Below are 17,296 nucleotides of genomic sequence, written 5' to 3' on the forward strand. Positions count from 1 at the left end.
AACATTATTTTCACTTCAAGCAGCTGTTGAGGCAAAAAGCCTCAAACCATTGTTGAATTTCATAAATAATCATAGCCACCAGTCTCTGGGTTTTCTTTCCACTTCCTCCTTTTCCACCAAAAGAGATGGTGCTAAAATCTGTTTCCCAGTCTGCTGAGGCTGTCCATCTAGACTTTTGTCCTTCTGTTCTTCTAGATGCCTATGTTGTTCTTATTTTTTTCCATAATCTTTTCAAATGTATTCTTGTTTACTTGAATGGATCAAGATGGCCAAAATTCAAGTAATATACTTTTTCCCATCTCCATCCTAAACCTAGGTATCCATACTTTCAAATCAACAAAAACCTTGTATCAGGAAATTCCCTTAAGAATGTCTTCCTTGGGATTTAATTGAAAGGTTAATATATTTAATCTTCTCAAAAACTAGGGGAGTGATGGCTAACCTTTTTGCCACTGTGTGCCAGGAAAGGGGGCGGCGGGGGGTCACACGTGCACTCCCACACCAATATTTTTTTGTGTCCTGTTGGGAAACGGGGCATTTCTGTCTTCCAGAGGGCCTGAGGGGGTGGGCAAGGCAATTTTTGCCCTCCCCAGACTCATAGAGAGGCTCTGGAGCCAGGTGAGAGAGAGAAACGGGCCTTCTCCACCACCACTCAGCCCCTCTGGAGGCAGGAAACAGCCTGTTTCCCTACTTCTGGTGGGCCCAGAAGGCCCGAAAATCAGCTGGCACCCACCGGAGCTGAGATCGTGTGCCCACTGATATGGCTACTGATATCGCGTGCCATATGTTCGTCATCACAGATCTAGGGTATATCTATACCTCTGGAGTAGACCTGTGAAGAAATGATTAAAGGACAGGACACTTCTCATGTCCATCTCATAATTAAGACTTGTGTTAAAAATCCCACAAGCCAGTTATGAGAAGTTCACCAATATTGTTGTGTCTCGTCCGATCTCACCACAGCCGGGGTCTTCTTATCTGTTTCCGAACACGGAGGAATGTCCTAGTATGCCTCCCGGCCCCAGCCCTGGCTCCATGCCCAGACAGGCTGAAGAGGAGGAAATACCTCCAACCCCCAGCTCTGGCTCCATGCCCAGGCAAACAGAGCAACTAGACCCCTCCCCCTCCTCCACAGCATGTGAGCCTGAGGGAGGTCAATTGCCAACAGCTGCCGACTGGAGTGACCCTCGCGTCAGAAGACTTGATAGGCGGAGGCAACAGAAGGAAGGGAGGGGCAGGCCTGGATAAGTGCTGAGTCATGGAGCCACACCCCATGGCCTATATAAAGGATCTGCTTTCTGGCAGTCTCTGAGTCAGGCAAAGTCTAAACATATCTTGCTGAAGTCACTTTCTGGTCTCCTGCCTGCCCTGAGGACTTTGCTAGGACTTTGGCAGAGCTGCAGAGGCACGCCTGATTCGGATTTCCCTGACCCGGCCATCAGCGGAGGAGTGGGACACGACAAATATCTTCCTTTTGCTTGAAAAACAGAAATGGAAAGAAGTATATTTCCTATTAAAATGAGGAGGAGGAAGGGAAAATATTGGCATGCTGTTTCTTCCAAATGTTCAAATCTCAGTTGGGAAAGATGTTCTTAATTCCTCCAGCCAAACGCCAATTTCTTGTTTCAAGTCTGAGGGACTATTGAAAATTATGTAATAGAAAACCAATTGTGGTATTATTTCTATGACAATGAAAAGGAGAAAATGTGCAAGCACAGACATTCTTACCCTTCTATATTTTGCATTTTATATTCTGTATCTCCAAAAGGAATGCAAATCAATTGGATGATACAGATAGTCCTTGATTTACAACAGTTCATTTACTGACCGTTCAAAGTTAAAACCGCAACTGAAAAAAGTAACATGACTGTTTTCCACATTTATGATAGTTGCAGCATCCCCATGTCACATGATCAAAATGTGGATGCTTGGCAACTGGTTCATTTTTATGACAGTTGTAGTATCATGTGATCATCTTTTGCGACCTTCTGACAAGCAAAGTCAATGGGGAAGCCAGATTCACTTAACAATGATATTGCTAACTTAACAACTGCAGTGATTCACTTAACTGTGACAAGAAAGATTGTAAAATGAGCAAAATCACTTAACAACTGTCTCCCTTAGCAACAGAAATTTTGGGCTCAATTTTGGTCATAAATTGAGGACTACCATATATTTTTATTATTGCTATTTTATTCACATCTCAAAGCTATACCAAATGCAAGGATAGCAATTGGTTAAGATTGGCATGAAATGAAATTATGCAGAATAACCATGCAAGTGAAATTGCTATATTAATGCTGTCTGTACTGTTTGTTCAAAATGGTACTTTGCATGTAACTCGTAGGTGTGAAAGTATGTAAAAAGTTGCTGAGTTTTGACTCAAGTTTTTGTAAAGTTTCCAGCTGAGGCTGTACATGAATCAGCATTTTCCCCTTTTTTTATTTTCATTTTGCTTCAGGCAATCTTTCTCTCCCACTCTTACCAAAATGAAGCAACCCAAATGAATCTGAGAAAGTCAGAAATAGTAGGAAAAGTGACAACTGAAGAGAAGCGATTTCATTTTCTCTTTGGTAAAATGATAAAAATTTGGCATTTGTAATCTTCTAGGGCAATTTTGAGCTTTAGATTCACATTCAGACATTTTCATTTTGAGCTATTTATTTTAAGAAAGATTGGATATTCATTCTTTTTGGCAGATCTAGCTTTCAATGAATCTATAGTTGCACAGACAGAGGAGACATACTTCTCTGCAAGCTATATGTCAAAGGAAAGAGTTCTAGCTTAGACTGGACTGGACTGGACTGGACTGGACTGGACTGGACTGGACTGGACTGGACTGGACTGGACTGGACTGGACTAGACTAGACTAGACTAGACTAGAATAGAATAGAATAGAATAGAATAGAATAACAGAGTTGGAAAAGAGCTTGGAAGTCTTCTAGTCCAACCCCATGCTTAGGCAGGAAACCCTACAACATTTCAGAAAAATGGTTATCCAACATCATCTTAAAAATTTCCAGTGTTGGAGCATTCACAATTTCTGGAGGCAAGTTGTTCCACTGATTAATTGTTCCAATTGTCAGGAAATTTCTCCTTAGTTCTAAGTTGCTTTTCTCCTTGATTAGTTTCTTCTTGTTCTATCTTCAGGTCCTTTGGAGAACAGTTTGGCTCCCTCTTCTTTGTGGCAACCCTTGACATATCGGAACACTGTTATCAAATCTCCACTAGTCCTTCTAGACTAGACATACCGAGTTCCTGCAACCATTCTTCATATGTTTTAGCCTCCAGTCCCCTAATCATCTTTGTTGCTCTTCTCTGCACTCTTTCTAGAGTCTCAACATTTTTTTTACATCGTGGCAACCAAAATTGGACACAGTACTCCAAGTGTGGCCTTACCAAGGCATTATAAAGTGGTATTAACACTTCATGTGATCTTGATTCTATCCCTCTGTTTATGCAGCCGAGAACTGTGTTGGCTTTTTTGGCAGCTGCAGCACATTGCTGGCTCATATTTAAATGATTGTCCACTAGGACTCCAAGATCCCTCTCACAGTCTCTACTATTGAGCAAGGTACCACATATACTGTATCTGTACATTTTGTTTTTCTTGTCTAAATGTAGAACCTTACTTTTTTCACCATTGAATTTCATTTTGTTAGATAGTGCCCAATGTTCAAGTCCGTCAAGATCCTTCTGTATCTTGAGCCTATCTTCTGGAGTGTTGGCTGTTCCTGCTAGCTTGGTGTTGTCTGCAAATTTGATGCGTTCCCCATCTATCCCCTCATCTAAATCATTGATGAATATGTTGAAGAGTACTGGGCCAAAAACATATCCCTGGGGTACCCCACTGTATACTTCCCTCCATGTAGATGCAGTTCCATTGAGGACATTGAGTGTAGTTGGTCAGATCCTCTGGTCCACTAATTTTGTCACTTTGTCAAAGAATACAATAAGATTAGACTGGCATGATCTGTTTTTGACAACCCATGTTGGCTTTTGGTTATTACTTTGTTTGCTTCTAGGTGTTCAGTGATTTGTTGCTTGATTATCTTTTCCAGAATCTTCCCTGGTATTGAGGTCAGGCTGATGGTTCTGTAATTTCCTGGATCTATTTTTTTCCTTTTTTGAAGATGGGAACTACATCAGCTCTTTTCCAGTCTTCTGGCAGTTCCCCGGTGATCCAGGATCTTTGAAAGATACAGTCCAGTGGTTCTGAGATCACATCTGCCAGTTCCTTCAGAACCTTGGGGTGTAATCCATCTGGTCCTGGTGATTTGAATTCATCTAGGATAGTCAGGTGCTCGCTTACCATTTTCTTTCCTATTTTAACTTGTATTCCTAATCTGTTTTTTGTGGTGCTGTTTTTCATAGGTTGGACTATTTTTCTCTGTGTAAAGACAGATACAAAAAACAAGTTAAGTAGTTTTGTTTTCTCCCTGTTGCTTATCATCTTCTTGCCACTTTCTCCCAGCAATGGACCAATTGTTTCCTTGACTTTTTTCTTGTTTTTAACATGTTGGAATAAGCTTTTTTTTTTACTTTTGTTCATTTTGAGCTTTAGCTTTCCTCACTTCATCTTTGCAGGCTCAGGTTGCTAATCCCCAAAAGTTGAAAAAGAAAAGGAATTTATTTCAAGGTTAAATTTTAAATACAAATTTTGTTCATGTCTTCCATGAATAGCTTATCTGCTTTTCTTCTATAAACTAAGGATAAATTCTAACACGTGAAGCCTTTCATGCTTTCTGAGCTTGGTCATTTTCTTGTAGATATTTCATTACCAGACTAGGTAACATCATCAGTGCTAAAACTGACTCCACAGTTCAACCCTGAGCTACAAATATTCTGTTCTATAGATTCCAACATCTCACAAGTTACAAGTTCCCATTATCTGTTTAGAATAACATTGAGCTTCTCAACCAGAAGGTTGGCAGTTTGAGACCCAATGAAGGGGTGAGCTCCTATGTTTGCTCCAGCTCCTGCCAACCTAGCAGTTTGAAAGAATGCAATGGAAGTAGATAAATAGGTATCATTTTGGTGGGAACATAACAGTGATTTATGTGCCTCAGCATATAGTCATATCAGCTACATGACTACAGAAGCATCCTTGGACAAAACCCGGCTCCATCAACTAGGAAACGAAGATGAGCATCGCCCTCTAGAGTCAGCGACAACTGAACAGCAGAAACTCTTACCTTTTTCTTTTCAAGTTAAGAGAGCATACTCAGCATCTAGTGGAATCATGGTCTGGTTAGTTTGAAGTGGATATAAAGGTGGGAATTTACAGAATCAATTCAGATTATCATATAAAATTGTTAGGGCTTATTTGGTATTTAGAAGATTGTAGTCTAAGATTAAAAGATATATCTGAATGGGTAAGGAGGAATGCCAAAAATGAAAATCCATATACCCATACAAAGTGGGAACTCAGAGATTCAAATCCAGCTCTCCTGTTCTAAGACAGCATCATTACAAGAGAACATGAAAGATTTGAGGTCAGACTGGGTAAAAATCCAGAACTACCACATGCATTCATTCAATAACTGTGAATTATCTTCTATAGTTATCCTTTCTGGTAATAAAATAGAGATATAGTTTCCAGCTCATTCTTGTCTCTTGGGGTGTCCAGTAGTTATTTAAATTAGGAATGAGTAGACTTCAGGCCATGTGTAAGCATTAAATCTTGTTGCAGTCTTGATTTTGGAGAGAACAGAAAACTATTATATTAATTTCAAGATTTGACATATCAAGCTAAATTCTCTTTCAATTCCACAAAGAATGAAAAGCTGCCCACCTATTCAAGTCATGCCATTGCATCACTATTTTAGCAATGGCCTTTAAAAAAATGGTTCAACTCCAAATTGAACATGGATGAGGAGCAACTACATTTAGAATGTAATATCTTCCCCTTCCTTCATCTTCTTTTGCAAAGTCCCCATCAACAGCACCACCATCAAAGCTATCATCATCAAACTCAAATGGTTCCCAGTTTTCCTGTACCTAATGCCATTATACAGCCCGATGCCTGTGCCTTCTTTGCACACTATTAACAGTGTGATTTGCTGCTCCATGGAGCTTATATCTTCTAAAATGCTGCACATAACAGACATGGGGAGAATCAGTAGAAGAAGGAAGTGAAGGTTAATGGGGAAAGAATGAAGTTTTCCACTTGACCTCAGATATTTTGGTTTTACTTACAATGCAACATTGGGAATCAATATTTATTTTAAGTCTGAGAGGAACATGGTAGCATAAGACAGAAGCTGAAGTTAGAGATATGAATGTTGCCAATTAGAAGGAGCAGGAAAGGAAATTCAGCTATATAAGAAAATAAGTGCATTTTTTTTTAAAAAGTGGAGAGACCAAACAATGTCACTATTTCATTTCTTTTTTCCAAATGATTCAAACTATCTCTGGATAAAATGTCTTCTCCCTTGCTTTTTCAAGGGGCAATTAGCCTTTTTTTTAATTTTTCCTTGAAGATATTTCACTTCTCTTCAAAAAAGCTTCTTTAGTTCTGATTGAACGTTGGAGAATGGAAGGACTTCAGTCATAACTGAAGAAGCTTCTTGTACGAGAAATGAAATGTTTTCAAGGAAAAAAAAAAGTCCAGTTGCCTTTTGAAAAAGCACCTTTGGGACAACCATAATCTAGATGACTGAGAATCTCCATAGAAGATCAAATGCCTTGTACTGAAATCTACCATTTATCCATTTTCTCCTCATTAGTGGACGGTGCCTGGGAGGTATGGAGTGAATGGTCGGTCTGCAGTCCTGAGTGTGAGCACTTGAGGATCCGGGAATGCACTTCTCCCCCTCCACGGAATGGTGGGAAATTCTGTGAAGGTCCAAACCAAGAATCAGAGAATTGTACGGAAGGCCTTTGCATCCAAGGTAAGTCATGCATCTGGGAAACTCTTCTATTAAATGAGGGCTGAAAAATCTCCAGCCATGTGTGAGCTTTGATTCCTCTTTGCAAACTCCAATCCTAAGCACAGCTATCAAAGAAGATGAATATACATGTCCCAGGATAATGTTACAGGATCCAATATGGATGGGACACCGGGACCAGAGGTTTAGTCTTCCAAGCTGGAATCCCATCCAAGGGAACTTCTCTCTCACCCAAATGTAGGTGAGAGAGAAATTCCCTGAGGATGGGCTTCAATATGAGTCTGAAAGCTCCTAAAATTAAACCTCTGGTTCTGGTGACTGACCCAGATTGTTTCCTGCAACAATTAGCAATTTTTGGTAGTACATTACTATTATTTGGAGTCACGAAATGAATAAAACCTTCTTAAAATAGCCCCTTTCAATTGCCTAATTTTACCTCCAGTTTAATTGCATCCTTTGGCTATCTAATTACTTCCATCTCAAACCTTTCAAACCTATCTTCCTCCCTTCTTTATCCTCTTCCATCCTTATAAGCTTCATAGTAAAGGTAAAGGTTCCCCTCGTACATACATGCTAGTCGTTGCTGACTCTAGGGGGTAGTGCTCATCTCCGTTTCAAAGCCAAAGAGCCAGTGCTGTCTGGAGACATCTCCGTGGTCATGTGGCCGGCCTAACTCAACACCAAAGGCGCACGGAACACTGTTACCTTCCCACCAAGGTGGTCCCTATTTTTTCTATTTGCATTTTTACGTGCTTTTGAAACTGCTAGGTTGGCAGAATCTGGGACAAGTAACGGGAGCTCACCCCGTTACATGGCAGCACTAGGGATTCAAACCGCTGAGCTGCCGATCTTTCGATCGACAATCTCAACGTCCTAGCCCCTGAGCCACCGCATCATATGTAGCTTCATAGCTACATATATATCTAATGAATAACTGATGTTAGAGACTGAGGAGAATTGTATGAAGTCAACTGAATAGAATAGAATAGAATAGAATAGAATAGAATAGAATAGAATAGAATAGAATAGAATAGAATAGAATAGAATAGAATAGAATAGAATAGAATAGAATTTTTATTGGCCAAGTGTGATTGGACACACAAGGAATTTGTCTTGGTGTATATGCTCTCAATGTACATAAAAGAAAAGACACCTTCATCAAGGTACAACACTTACAACACTTTATGATTGTCATAGGGTACAAATTTAACACTTAATGATACAACACTTAATGATAGTCATAGGGTACAAATAAGCAATCAGGAAACAATCAAAATCAATATAAATCATAAGGATACAAACAACAAAGTTACAGTCATACAGTCCTAAGTGGAAGGAGATCGGTGATGGGAACGATGAGAAGATTATTAGTAGTGCAGTTTTAGTAAATAGTTTGACAGTGTTGAGGGAATTATTTGTTTAGCAGAGTGATGGCATTTGGGAAGAAACTGTTCTTGTGTCTAGTTGTTCTGGTGTGCAGTGCTCTGTAGCATCTTTTTGAGGGTAGGAGTTGTAACAGTTTATGTCCAAGATATGAGGGGTCTGTAAATATTTTCACAGCCCTCTTTTTGATTAATGCAGTATACAGGTCCTCAGTGGAAGGCAGGTTGGTAGCAATTGTTTTTTCTGCAGTTCTAATTATCCACTGAAGTCTGTGTCTGTCTTGTTGGGTTGCAGAACCAAACCAGACAGTTATAGAGGTGCAGATGACAGACTCAATAATTCCTCTATAGAACTGAATCAGTAGCTCCTTGGGCAATTTGAGCTTTCTGAGTTGGCGCAGAAAGAACATTCTTTGTTGTCCTTTTTTGATGATGTTTTTGATGTTAGCTATCCATTTTAGATCTTGTGATATGGTAGTACCTAGAAATTTGAAGTTTTCTACTGTTGATACTGTGTTGTTTAGTATTGTGAGAGGTGGAAGTATGGAAGGGTTTCTCCTAAAGTCTACCACCATTTCTACGGTTTTGAGTGTGTTCAGTTCCAGATTGTTCTGGTCATACCACGAGGCTAGTCGTTCAACCTCCCGTCTGTATGTGGATTCATCATTGTCTCGAATGAGACCGATCACTGTTGTGTCAACTGCGAACTTCAATAGCTTAACAGATGGATCGTTAGAGATGCAGTCATGCGTATACAGAGAGAAGAGAAGTGGGGAGAGCACACAGCCTTTTGGGGGACCCTGTGCTAATTGTACAGGTATCTGATGTGATTCTGCTTAGCTTCACCTCCTGCTTCCTGTTTGTTAGAATGTGTTTGCATATGTTTGCAGCTTTCATTTATTTGGTTTCATCTGAATTTTTCTTTGGAGCTCAAACCCTTTGAAGTTCCTGGGAAGGGTTACATTGGCTAGAAGGGAAATTCTGTATTCCTCCAAGGGTGAATAATTAATCTGGTATTAACTAGGCTAGTCCAGTATGACTCATTGCTAAAAAACAGATTATGTCAAAGCAAAATCACATACTCTGGGAGATAGCTTCCTTCTGCTCCATGTTCATAGCTGAATGATCATTAAGCTACACACTGTTCTCTAATTTGGGAATAGAAGTAATGGAAAATAAATTGTATTTCTGTATGCCTATGTTATGAGTATGAAAAATTCCCCATTCCTTTCCATGGTTAAAGGCCTTATTCTTTTTATTAATATTGGCATCCTGTTGCCTTAGAGCTTCATGCAGCCTTTGGCCTAATTTTATCAAACTTCACTCAGCCTGTACACTCCCCATTATCTTGTTATGCAAAAACAGTGAAGAAGAAGAAATAGGGAGTCAGAAATGGATTTAAAGAGTATTGAAAGAAGGATTGAAAAATAGGATGTCTTCAGCCATGTTTAGATCCAGATATGACTTTGTCTTTCTTTGGTTTCATCCTTCATCAGCATTTTCTTCCTGAAGGAGCACCCAACACCTAAAATGGTGATGGGGAGAGAAGAAAGAATGAGCAAAAGAAAGAGAGGAGGGAGAGGGAAAGGGAGAAGGGAGGGAGGGAGATATATTATTATCCCATATTAGCATGGGTTGGTAGATGTTGTGAACCCTCAGACAACGGGGATGGAAAGATCTTAAATGTTGGCTGTGTTAACTGGGTATTGAAATCCTATAAATGTTGGTGGTTCAAAGTTGGGGACAACTAGGATATGTGTATGTAAATAAGTCTTATTGAACTCATCAGGACGTCCTTATTACAGATAAAAATGTGAATCTTCAGTTCCCAAAGCACATTTCTGAACAAGTGCACTCTCAGAATTAATATTTAAGTGAATGTTGATATATTGTGTCTGAAATCCCCCACCCCTCCGATCAGAGGCAAAATTGGATTACCCAGTAACTACACTCAATACAGTATAATTCACAGTTTGAAAATCTCTTGATCGAGCAGACAGGAGAGATTAATTATTTTAAAACACCTTACAAATAAGCATGATGTTTGCTCCTGCAGTATAAAGAGCAACAGTTTCTTTTATACATCTTTCAATGTATAAAGAAATAAGTACATATATTGAGGCATATAGTTGTGAATCAGTCATACTGTTTCTATTAATTGTCCTGCTGGGCATGAAATGAACTCTTCACCATAGGCTGTCTTCAGTAATCCTTGGTGTTTCTGTATAGTTATCTGCACTTTGCACATTAGCTGGCATGGATACCAGAAGAAGAGAATTAGAAGAGACCTCAAAGACTATTGAGTTTGCATCCTTGCCAATGAGAGTGACTTCTTTGATAGACCAACCATGGTATCTTCTGCTAAAAAGCTCTCATCAAGGTTTCCACCATCTTTAAAGATTCCCAACCCTAACCCTTATCCCAATTTCTCAGGATTGCTCAGATCCTACAGGCAGGAGTTTATTCCTAAAATTTTCATTTTTAATAAAAGGAGGAAATGCATGGGATTGTGTGCCATGGCACTAGCTTCCTATTTATACCAAAGTCTAGTTCAAATTACTGATGCTTATATCCCACATCTCATCTCATCCTCACTATGTGCCAGCCTATATTTTCCCTACTTGCATTTTTTCTTGCATTCTTTTAGTCAGAATATTTCTGCTTCTTATTGTTTCTGTGCACCAATTTTTCCCTAGGGTTGGCTCCTTCCTTTTAGAATAAAATAGAATAAAATTTTTATTGGCCAAGTGTGATTGGACTTTGTCTTGGTGCATATGCTCTCAGTGCACATAAAAGAAAAGATACCTTCATCAAGGTACAACACTTACAACACTGGAATAATGGTATTAAATGCTGAACTAAAGTATACAAAGAGGACTCTTGCATAGGTCTTTGGAGATTCAAAATGTTGTAGGATGTAGTGTTAAAAGCATCATCTGTTGATCTATTTGCTCGGTATGCAAATTCCAAGTGGTCTAACAGCGGATCCAAGATGGTTTTCAAGTGGAACAGCACTAGCCTTTCAAAGGTTTTCATGACTACAAATGTTGGAGCAATTGGTCTGTTGTCATTCAGTTCCTTGATGGTTGGCTTCTTCGGCACTGGGATGATAGTAGAGCATTTGAAGCAAGAAGGAACATAGCACATCTCTACTGATTTATTGAAGATACGGGTGAAGATGGGGGCCAATTGGTCAGCCCAGACTTTTAAGCAAGGAGTTATCTTGTCTGGGCCTGGAGCTTTTCCTGGGTTTTGTCTGTGAAATAGGTCTTGCACTTCATTTTTTGTGATCACTAGGGTTTGTGAACCCAATGGGATGGGGTCAGTTGTAGGAGGCTTAGCTGTTGTTGGTGTGTCTGAGATGGGAGTTGTGGAGATAGGTGGCTGTAGTTTCCTTTCAAACCTGCAGTAAAACATGTTCAGGTCATCTGCCAGTTGTTGATTACCTTCAGCTTGGGAAGGAGGTTTGCCGTAGCCGGTGATACTTTTAAGAGTTTTCCACATGTTTGCTGGTTCATTTGTTGAGAACTGATTCTTTAGCTTTTCAGAGTAGCCTCTTTTTGCTGCTCTGATTAATCTTGTTAATACATTTCTGGCCTGATTATACAGCATTTTACCACCTTTTCTTGTAGGCTTTCTGTTTGGAACGGCGTAGCTGCTTAACTAGCACTGATGATCTTATCTAGTTTGGGTAATGAACTCTTCTTTCCCTTTTCCCCAGGAGTTAAAAGGTTTTTTTTAATTGTGCTTTGGGCTGCTGGGTTACTGTGAGGCCTGGTTATTTCACCCTTCTCTCATGAAGACTGCCAATTTTCTTGTTGCATTCTTTGTAATAATTATGTATGTATATGAACTCAGCAGTATACTTGCGTAGTCCTTGAAAAATATATAGTTTGGTTGGATTTGTTTTGGTTTTAAATACTGGAGTCCCCGGCTGATTTTAAGTTGAGAAATAATTTTTTTGGATGGACTTTTCTGTTTTTGTTTGTTCTTTCTAACCTTGGTACTGATTGTTTTTTCTATTATTTCTATCATTGTATGAAGCAATACAGAAAAACTACTTGATTTTCTATTGTCAAACAAATGTACACATTGGCATTAAGCTATCTTTTGAAACTTCAAAGAATAAAATAGAATAGAATAGAATAGAATAGAATTTTTATTGGCCAAGTGTGATTGGACTTTGTCTTGGTGCATATGCTCTCAGTGCACATAAAAGAAAAGATACCTTCATCAAGGTACAACACTTACAACACTGGAATAATGGTATTAAATGCTGAACTAAAGTATACAAAGAGGACTCTTGCATAGGTCTTTGGAGATTCAAAATGTTGTAGGATGTAGTGTTAAAAGCATCATCTGTTGATCTATTTGCTCGGTATGCAAATTCCAAGTGGTCTAACAGCGGATCCAAGATGGTTTTCAAGTGGAACAGCACTAGCCTTTCAAAGGTTTTCATGACTACAAATGTTGGAGCAATTGGTCTGTTGTCATTCAGTTCCTTGATGGTTGGCTTCTTCGGCACTGGGATGATAGTAGAGCATTTGAAGCAAGAAGGAACATAGCACATCTCTACTGATTTATTGAAGATACGGGTGAAGATGGGGGCCAATTGGTCAGCCCAGACTTTTAAGCAAGGAGTTATCTTGTCTGGGCCTGGAGCTTTTCCTGGGTTTTGTCTGTGAAATAGGTCTTGCACTTCATTTTTTGTGATCACTAGGGTTTGTGAACCCAATGGGATGGGGTCAGTTGTAGGAGGCTTAGCTGTTGTTGGTGTGTCTGAGATGGGAGTTGTGGAGATAGGTGGCTGTAGTTTCCTTTCAAACCTGCAGTAAAACATGTTCAGGTCATCTGCCAGTTGTTGATTACCTTCAGCTTGGGAAGGAGGTTTGCCGTAGCCGGTGATACTTTTAAGAGTTTTCCACATGTTTGCTGGTTCATTTGTTGAGAACTGATTCTTTAGCTTTTCAGAGTAGCCTCTTTTTGCTGCTCTGATCTCCCTTGTTAATACATTTCTGGCCTGATTATACAGCATTTTACCACCTTTTCTTGTAGGCTTTCTGTTTGGAACGGCGTAGCTGCTTAACTAGCACTGATGATCTTATCTAGTTTGGGTAATGAACTCTTCTTTCCCTTTTCCCCAGGAGTTAAAAGGTTTTTTTTAATTGTGCTTTGGGCTGCTGGGTTACTGTGAGGCCTGGTTATTTCACCCTTCTCTCATGAAGACTGCCAATTTTCTTGTTGCATTCTTTGTAATAATTATGTATGTATATGAACTCAGCAGTATACTTGCGTAGTCCTTGAAAAATATATAGTTTGGTTGGATTTGTTTTGGTTTTAAATACTGGAGTCCCCGGCTGATTTTAAGTTGAGAAATAATTTTTTTGGATGGACTTTTCTGTTTTTGTTTGTTCTTTCTAACCTTGGTACTGATTGTTTTTTCTATTATTTCTATCATTGTATGAAGCAATACAGAAAAACTACTTGATTTTCTATTGTCAAACAAATGTACACATTGGCATTAAGCTATCTTTTGAAACTTCAAAGAATAAAATAGAATAGAATAGAATAGAATAGAATTTTTATTGGCCAAGGGTGATTGGACACACAAGGAATTTGTCTTGGTGCATATGCTCTCAGTGTACATAAAAGAAAAGATACCTACATCAAGGTACAACATTTATAACACAATTGATGGTCAATATCCTCCCTCATTGCGGAGGATACGCCTCCTCCCTCATTGCGTCGGCAGATAACCGCCCAGCCGCCCTGTTTCGGGTGACCCGTTCCCTCCTTCACCAGGGGGAGCGGGATGACCCGTTGCAGGGACGTGCTGAGGAGTTTAACGGTTATCTATACGATAAAATCGTTCAGCTTCGAGACGGTTTAGACCAAACTTGCAGCGATTCAGATGAGGCGTCTGAGGGTGGTCTTGGTGATATTTTCTGGGATGAGTTTGACCCTGTCGCTCCCGAGGACATGGACAGGTTGTTGGGTAGGCTGAATGCCACCACGTGTTTACTGGACCCGTGCCCCTCCTGGCTGGTGCTGGCCACTCAGGAGGTGACACGAGGCTGGCTCCAGGCGATTACGAGTGCCTCCTTGTTGGAGGGAGTCTTTCCGGCCGCCTTGAAAGAGGCGGTGGTGAGGCCCCTCCTCAAGAAGCCCTCCCTGGACCCGGCTGTTTTAGGTAATTATCGTCCAGTCTCCAACCTTCGCTTCGCGGCGAAGGTTGTTGAGAGTATGGTGGCATATCAGTTTCCCCTACACCTGGATGAAACTGTCTATCTAGACCCCTTCCAGTCCAGTTTCCGGCCCGGTTACAGCACGGAGACGGCTTTGGTCGCATTGGTGGATGATCTCTGGAGGGCCAGGGATAGGGGTTGCTCCTCTGTCCTGGTCCTATTAGACCTCTCAGCGGCTTTCGATACCATCGACCATGGTATCCTGCTGCGCCGGTTGGAGGGATTGGGAGTGGGAGGCACCGTTTATCGGTGGTTCTCCTCCTAACTCTCCGACCGGTCATAGACGGTGTTGACGGGGGGGCAGAGGTCGACCCCGCGGCGCCTCACTTGTGGGGTGCCGCAGGGGTCGATCCTCTCGCCCCTTCTGTTCAACATCTATATGAAGCCGCTGGGTGAGATCATCAGTGGCTTCGGTGTGAGGTACCAGCTGTACGCTGACGACACCCAGCTGTACTTTTCCACACCGGGCCACCCCAATGAAGCTATCGAAGTGCTGTCCCGGTGTTTGGAAGCCGTACGGGTCTGGATGGGGAGAAACAGGCTCAAGCTCAATCCCTCCAAGACAGAGTGGCTGTGGATGCCGGCATCCCGGTACAGTCAGCTGAGTCCTCGGCTGACTGTTGGGGGCGAGTCACTGGCCCCGATGGAGAGGGTGCGCAACTTGGGCGTTCTCCTGGATGAACGGCTGTCTTTTGAAGACCATTTGACGGCCGTCTCCAGGAGAGCTTTCCACCAGGTTCGCCTGGTGTCCCAGTTGCGCCCTTTTCTAGACCGGGATGCCTTATGCACTGTCACTCACGCCCTCGTGACATCTCGCCTGGATTACTGCAATGCTCTCTACATGGGGCTCCCCTTGAGGGGCATCCGGAGGCTTCAGTTAGTCCAGAATGCGGCTGCGCGGGTGATAGAGGGAGCCCCTCATGGCTCCCGTGTGACACCTATCCTGCGCAGACTGCACTGGCTACCTGTGGCCTTCCGGGTGCGCTTCAAGGTGCTGGTGACAATCTTTAAAGCGCTCCATGGCATAGGGCCGGGCTATTTACGGGACCGCCCACTGCTACCAAATACCTCTCACCGACCCGTGCGCTCTCACAGGGAGGGACTCCTCAGGGTGCCGTCAGCTAGGCAGTGCCGTCTGGCGACACCCAGGGGAAGGGCCTTCTCTGGGGCTCCCACCCTCTGGAACGAACTCCCTCCAGGACTTCGTCAACTTCCGGACCTCCGAACCTTTCGTCGCGAGCTTAAAACACACCTATTCATCTGCGCGGGACTGGATTAGATTTTTAAAAATTGGTTTTAAGGGGTTTTTATTATTTATATTGTTTTAAAAATTAGGCTATAGAATAAGTTTTTTAATTGTTGTTTTTAATCTGTATTTATATGTGTTTTAACTGCCTGTGAACCGCCCTGAGTCCTTAGGGAGATAGGGCGGTATATAAATATAAATAAATAAATAAATAAAAATAAATATATCAATATAAATCATAAGGATTGCCAGCAACAAGTTATAGTCATACAGTCATAAATGGAAAGAGATTGGTGACGGGAACTATGAGAAGATTAATAATAGTGCAGATTCAGTAAATAGTTTGACAGTGTTGATGGAATTATTTGTTTAGCAGAGTGATGGCCTTTGGGAAAAAACTGTTCTTGTGTCTAGTTGTTCTGGTGTGCAGTGCTCTATAGCGTCGTTTTGAGGGTAGGAGTTGAAACAGTTTATGTCCAGGATGCGAGGGGTCTGTAAATATTTTCTCGGCCCTCTTCTTGATTTGTGCAGTATACAGGTCCTCAATGGAAGGCAGGTTGGTAGCAATTATTTTTTCTGCAGTTCTAATTATCCTCTGAAGTCTATGTTTTTCTTGTTGGGTTGCAGAACCGAACCAGACAGTTATAGAGGTGCAAATGACAGACTCAATAATTCCTCTGTACAACTGAATCAGCAATTCCTTGGGCAGTTTGAGCTTACTGAGTTGGTGCAGAAAGAACATTCTTTGCTGTCCTATTTTAATGATTTTTTTGATGTTGGCTGTCCATTTTAGATCTTGCGATATGATAGAACCCAGAAATTTGAAGGTTTCTACTGTTGATACTGTGTTGTCTAGTATTGTGAGAGGTGGAAGTATGGAAGGGTTTCTCCTAAAGTCTACCACCATTTCTACGGTTTTGAGTGTGTTCAGTTCCAGATTGTTTTGGTTGCACCACAAGGCTAGTCATTCGACCTCTTGTCTATATGCGGATTCGTCATTGTTTCGAATGAGACCAATCACTGTTGTGTCATCTGCAAACTTCAGTAACTTGTTAAGTTACTGATGGATCATTGGATCATTGGATCCAACTTGTTAAGTTACTTGATGGATCATTGGAGATGCAGTCATTGGTATACAGAGAGAAGAGAAGTGGGGAGAGCACACAGCCTTGGGGGGGCCCTGTGCTAATTGTACAGGTATTTGATGTGATCTTGCTTTGCTTCACCTGCTGCTTCCTGTTTGTTAGGAAGCTTGTGATCCACTTACAAGTCTTTTCCGGTACCTGTAGCTGGTTTAGCTTAGTTAGAAGAATGTCTGGAATGATGGTATTGAATGCTGTACTAAATTCTACAAAAAGGACCCTTGCATAGGTCTTTGGAGACTCAAGATGCTGTAGGATGTAGTGCAGAGCCATATTAACAGCATCATCTGTTGATCTGTTTGCTCGGTATGCAAATTGCAAGGGGTCTAACAGCAGATCCGTGATGGTTTTCAAGTAGGAAAGCACTAGCCTTTCAAAGGTTTTCATGACT

The 17,296-nt window shown here is 41.2% G+C and overlaps 1 protein-coding gene across 1 annotated transcript in view; it reads left to right on the forward strand.

Moving 5' to 3' along the window:
- Positions 1-17,296, forward strand: part of UNC5D (unc-5 netrin receptor D) — a 773,049-nt gene that overhangs the window by 642,032 nt on the left and 113,721 nt on the right. Inside the window, exon 6 of the mRNA XM_058194328.1 lies at positions 6,729-6,893. Coding sequence (XP_058050311.1) covers positions 6,729-6,893 — 165 coding nt within the window. The remainder of the gene's footprint in view (positions 1-6,728; positions 6,894-17,296) is intronic.

The sequence above is a fragment of the Ahaetulla prasina genome, chromosome 9 (genome assembly GCF_028640845.1).
Source record: "Ahaetulla prasina isolate Xishuangbanna chromosome 9, ASM2864084v1, whole genome shotgun sequence".
In the NCBI taxonomy this organism is placed as follows: domain Eukaryota; kingdom Metazoa; phylum Chordata; class Lepidosauria; order Squamata; family Colubridae; genus Ahaetulla; species Ahaetulla prasina.